General features: G+C 38.3%; 1 protein-coding gene across 2 annotated transcripts; it reads right to left on the reverse strand.

Annotated features, from left to right (window-relative positions):
• Window positions 1-522: 522 nt before the first annotated feature.
• On the reverse strand, window positions 523-5,683 carry LOC133679799 (cucurbitadienol 11-hydroxylase-like). Of its 2 annotated transcripts, XR_009836208.1 has the most exons (10): window positions 4,955-5,683; window positions 4,509-4,839; window positions 4,253-4,402; window positions 3,903-4,151; window positions 3,716-3,805; window positions 3,522-3,600; window positions 3,324-3,430; window positions 3,069-3,196; window positions 1,202-2,948; window positions 523-893 (listed from the first exon to the last, which is right to left on the reverse strand). XR_009836208.1 is itself a non-coding variant. In XM_062102497.1 (9 exons), exons 1-9 carry the CDS (start codon window positions 5,152-5,154, stop codon window positions 2,858-2,860), a joined length of 1,425 nt encoding a protein of 474 aa, XP_061958481.1. In that variant the 5' UTR covers window positions 5,155-5,683; the 3' UTR covers window positions 523-2,857. The 2 variants fall into 2 exon arrangements, 1 of the variants encoding a protein (XP_061958481.1); XM_062102497.1 differs by having other exon boundaries at window positions 523-2,948.
• Between the last annotated feature and the right edge of the window lie 328 nt (window positions 5,684-6,011).

A 6,011-nucleotide genomic window follows, 5' to 3' on the forward strand; every position in this document is an offset into this window, starting at 1 on the left:
GTACAACCAAAGACTCTAAATGAGGAATAATCAGGGGCATACCCATATAACTTTTCAAAAGGAGATAGACCCAAACTATGAGAAGATGGAATTGTATTAATCAAACTTACAGCAGTAAGAACAGCTTCTCCCCAAAACTCACTAGGAACAAAGGCAGACAACAAGAGAGAACGAGCAGTTTCAACAATGTGCCTATGTTTTCTTTCAGCTACACCATTTTGTTCAGGAGTATCTGTACATGAAGTTTGGTGGATGGTTCCATCTAAGGCAAGCATTTGACAAAATTTATTAGAGGTGTATTCCCCACCCAAATCACATCTAAAACATTTGATCACAGCAGAATGTTGAGTTTTGATAAGAGCTTGAAAAGCTGCATATATCTCAAAGAATTCAGAACGATGTTTCATTAAATAAACCCAACAATAACGAGTATGATCATCAATAAAAGAGACATAATATCGAGACCCTCCTTTTTGTGGAAACAGGAGAAGGTCCCCATACATCAGAATGAATCAAATCAAATGGTGAAGATGAAACAGAAATACTTCGATTAAAAGGTAAAGCAGAAAATTTGCCAGTTTACATCCACTACAATCAGAAATGTCACAAGTTTTCAAATTTCCTAAAGCTCCTGTGGATGCCAAAAATCTCAAACGAGAAGATGAAACATGACCTAGACGGGAATGCTATAAATAAAAACTAGAAGATGAAACATGACCTAGACGGGAATGCTATAAATAAAAACTAGAAGATGAAAGACTCAAACGAAAAGAAGACAAATCAGCAGTAGCAGCAGCGGCGGCAGCAGCAGCAACTGGCACTTTTAACTCATCCAAAATATATAGTCCATTCTCCCTACGGCCGGTCCCAATCAGCTTCTGAGACTGCAGATCCTGTACACAACAAAAAGAACCAGAAAACATGACTAAATAATCACCAGAATCACATATTTGACCAACAGACACAAGATTCAATTTGAGTTTTGGAATAAGATAAACATTAGGGAGAGACAAGTGAGGTGTGACAACAGAACCAACACCTGCTAAGGGCATGGGAGTGCCATCAGCAGTCATAACAGGAATGGAGGACAAAGGGGACACTGAGGTAAAAGATGAGGAATCTGGAGACATGTGATGGGAAGCACCAGAATCCAAGACCCATTCAGAGTGTGACATACCTGAGGAATTATGAGGCAACTGACCTATGGAAGAAACGGACATTGCTTGTGGCTGCAAGGAGAGAAACTTCTGAAATTGCTCAGCCAAAGTATTAGGATCGGTAATAGAGCCTGGGGAAGCTACTGCTGCAGTATTGTGGTGTGGTGGTTTATAACCCTGAGGTGGTCGATGAGCATTAGATTGTGACTGACTGCTAGACTTCCAAGCTTGATTCTGCTGTCTCAACTTAGGACACTGAGCCTTCCAATGATCTTTCTGCTTACAGAAACTGCACTCATCAAAGCCAACCCTTGTGTAAGGCTTGTTCTGATGATTAGAGAATGACTTAGAAGGTACTGCTAGTACAGAAGGATTTGAAGCAGAAAGAATTCCCTTTTCAGAATAAGACTGAAGACGTATTTCTTCAGCCAATAACTCACTGACAACAGAGTCAACAGAAAGCAGTGGAGTACGATGCAGAATTGAACCTCTAAGTCCTTCGAAGTCACTGCGAAGCGCTGTTAAAAACTGTACCAATCGTTGCTGCTCTCTACGCTCAATATAGGCACCACATGCCTTTAATTCTGCTGATTCTGTAAGAGCCAATTGATCCCAAAGATCTGTCATAGCAGAATAAAACTCTTGAATACTCATATTCTTCTGATGAAGAGCTCGTATGTCATTCTCTAATTGATATTGTTTTGCAAAATTTGATTGCGTGAATAACCTTTGCAGATGACCCCAAACCTCTTTTGTTGTCTCATACTTCGCCAACTGTGTACCTATCGAATGCTCAATAGAATTGTTGATCCAAGTAATGATCTTTGCATTATTTGCTTCCCATGTATCTATCAAAACAGCATCCCCTTCCTCAATATTCTTAGGTACTATATAAGTTCCACTAACATACCCCCACATCTTCTTACCCTTAAGAAAATTTCGCATTACATAGCTCCAATACGAATAGTTCTTCCCATCCAACCTCACACTCACAGACTGAAGCGAATCATCTCTTTCAGTAGCCATAATTAACAATCACAGAGAACCAGAATGCAAAAGCAGCGGAAAACAAAATACCAAATTGCAGAAACTGAACAGAGATTGCAGAAACTAAACAAATATCTTCTCAAAATTATACGATTACTCCAAAACACAAAACCAATTTGCAGAAACTGAATGCAAATACCAAATTGCAAAAGCTGAAGGGTAGACGAAATACCAAAATAATTGCAGAAACTGACAAAATACCAAATTTTGCAGAAGCGGAAGACAAAATATCACTCTAAAAAAATTACCAAAATAGTTGGATCCGCGAACTTGTGCTTGGGATTAAGCCTCGTTTCATAAAACCAGCTCTGATACCATGTTAAATTAATTAAGATCAAATAGAGAAAGGAGGCTAGAATTCTGAATAATCGGTATATTATGAATGCTTAATGTTAACCTAAATACAAATAAAGTATATATAGGTCAAACTGAAAGTACTATTCTACCCTTAATAAATAAGATTACATAAATATTATTTAACACATGTAATATTCTACATAAAAAGGTTAACTTCGTCCTCTTCACGGTGTGAGGTTTGAGACTCTTTCATTGACGAGGAAGGATCATTATTATTTTCTATTTGCTTATAAACAAGTGCATAAGAAAAGTTGATTAAGAACATGCACTTCCAGAGGTAAGGGAAAAAAACTACTTCAGTTCTTGGCTGTAAACTTAATCTGGATGCCATCGCCAAATGAAATGATAGGAGTGCGAGATACGTCTCCTCCCCTGACCTTGGTAAACCTGCCATTACAAAAAAAAACGCAACAGTTAACAAAAAAAACTCCGTGATAAAAAATATATTCCATGTAGTAACCTCAACGTTCAAGTATGACGCCTATCAAGAGAAAAAATCAAATCTACCTGTATTTGGTGACCAAGATATGAAGAAAAGTCGACAAGACCAGCTTGCTGTACTCCGCCCCGGCGCATTGCCTTGTGCCGCCACCGAATGGCATGAAGTTTTTGGAAATGGTAACTTGGTCAAGTTCCTGTTGTAAGGAATTAAAAAATATATGTCTATATCAATTAAGAGCAGGAATGGCAAGCGTATAAATGATTGTGACAGTGAATCGATTTTAATCCTCCCCGAGATTTTGTGAAGGTAGAATTTCTCACCTTCCACCGCCATGGGTTGAATGTAACTGGATCCTTGAATGTCTCAGGATTTAATTGAATAGCAGGAGTAACAATCATTACTGTCCAACCAGCTGGAACAGTGTATCCTGGAAATTTCACAAGCAATCCATTAGATCGAACAGTTTGGAAAAAGAAAGCATAGAAATGTTGAATTAAGAATTGGTTTTGGTGGCATACCTTTGACCTGGAAATCTTTCAATGCCTTTCGGAACAGACCAGGTGGGATGTTGGAAATTCTAAGTGTTTCATTGACGACCTGTGGATGATTGACCACATATTCCATGAGGATAAAAAAGATTCATCTTAAAAAAAAGGGAGTCGAAATATTGATGTAAAATTGTAACACAAAAGGCAAGAACGTGGAAGCTAACCATTTGGGTAAAAGTCATCGATCTGTACTCTTCCCAAGTGAGGCGGGAGTTTGGATTTTCTCTGTTCTTCACAATTGCGTCGTGCTCAGCCTGATGAAACAATTAGTGCGTGCGGGTGTGAACAGAGTGGCATTTTTAATTTGGAAGCTTAAAAAAGAATTGATAAAAGGTGTGAGTGAACACATACTGCTAATTCCTCAACTACTCGGGGGTTCTCTGAAAGAAACTTGAATGTTAGAGTTAGAGTGGTTGACATAGATTCAAAGCTGGCAAATAAGATCCCGAACATGAGTTGGGGGATGAAATCCACTGTCAAGAACTTCTCTGTCTCCATATCATCAATGGCTTGATCAAGAAAATCTCCCCGACGCTTTGATGGATCGTTGAGTCTCTCCATCAGTGTATTCTTCAACATTTTCAACATCTTCTCTCGGTCCTGAATCAAAAGAAAGACATGTTATCGATGAATCCCAATTCCTGATGAGTAGAAATTAAAATAAAAACTTCAAGTGATGTTTGAGGGACTCCTCTGTTTACCTGCATGCACTGGTGGAAGGAAGTGCCAGGGATATTCAAGGGCAAGGAGATGAAACTGTTCAAGATCCTTGTGTAATTCTCACTTAGCTTCTCTCTCGAGTTTTCAGCATCATAACCAAATATTTTGTTCGCAGTAAAATTGAAAACCATCTACAGCCAGAAAAAGAAGAAGCAGGTTATAATTAAGCAGACGCATGCATTAGATTTAGAAAATGTTAATTAATACTAGTGTGCCAGCTGAAAATGGTGTACTCACAACTGAAATAACTTGTTTGACGTCAACAGGTCCTTGAGTAGCCCACTTTGCTAAGTTGGTGTGCAGCATGTCTTCTATTTTAGGAAGCAATAATTCCTTCAGGCTCTCAACGCCAAAGTGGTTCAAAGTTATGCTTCTCAAGTATCGGTGAACTTTGCCGATGGCGTTCACCCTCGTTTCACCCTCAAGAGCGAAAAACTTGGCAAATGAATCCAAATACCATAGCTCAACCAGAGTTCCTTCATGTTGCAAGATGTACTTGTTCATTTCATAGTCAGTGGACACAATGATAGGCCTACCAACTAAGCTGGTTTTAAAGATCGGTCCATACCTGAAACAAGGGAATTCATATATCAATTCGTTGGTAGTGAAATTAATAAGCAAGCAAGTAAACGCATGGACTTTGTTTCTTTCTAACAATCCACAGACTATGGCATATTACGTACTTTTGCATCCTTTTCTTGACGAATGGATGGAGGTCTAGAGATCTTCCAGGAATAATGAACTGCAGAGTTTCTCCGATGAGGGGCCAGCCCATGGAGCCTAGAGGGAGAACCCCATCAATTTTAGGATTCTTCCATTTGCTAATCAAATGACTATAGTATACCACAACCAATGCTACAACAACCAATCCAATTGCCCACATCCTTTTGCTCTTTCTCTCCCCCGCCCTCTTGAGGCAATGGATGCAAGCTAGAGAAGGAAAGATAAAGAGACAGTGATAGAAGTGAAGAGGTGAATGGAGAGTCGGGTCACCACACGCCTTAAATACAACACCAGTTCTGTAGTAAGCTTAGACTTGTTCGAAAACAGCGACCACAGACTTGGTTTAGAATTAAACAAGTAGTGAAAGAAAATATATATTATCAACGGATTAAATCCTCAGGTGCTTTATTTTAATTAAGACAACTGAGGATGTTCGTAGAAACTAAATTAATTTGACCACCATAAAATAAAAAAAAAACAATACAAACGTTCAAGTCTTGAAGGAGGACAAAAATGCAGGTAGGTTAATTTGAGGTTGAATTCTTGACTTTTTAGCACCAATTCTAGTCAATGTAAACTTGCACTAGGCGTTGTAGAAAAAAAAGAGGAAAAAAAGCAGTCATGGAATCGAAATGAAAATAAAAGAGAGGCAAAAACCATCCTTTTACCCTCTTTGTTTATAGCAAATGATCGTCTTCTTCAAAGGCAAAGGAAGAGATACCTCCCTTCCCATCGGTACTGTTTTTTCAAAAAGAAAAAAAACAGTAGTCGGTGGTAAAGGCTGCTTTCTTCTCTCCACCAATGAAAAAGAAAGTAAAAGGAAAAAACATGTAAATCAGTGCCTTTTGGTTTTACCCCTTGTGTTCTTGATTTTGGTCAATTAAAATCAAAATTGACGAAATGTTGGATGAGTTGGCCTGAATCAATAATTGCTTTGTACAAGAATCAAATTCACTCCATAAAAATATATGAATTAACGTAAATTCTTTTTGTTGAAAAAAATATATAAAAAATGAT

This window comes from Populus nigra, chromosome 19 (genome assembly GCF_951802175.1).
Source record: "Populus nigra chromosome 19, ddPopNigr1.1, whole genome shotgun sequence".
Classification (NCBI taxonomy): Eukaryota; Viridiplantae; Streptophyta; class Magnoliopsida; order Malpighiales; family Salicaceae; genus Populus; species Populus nigra.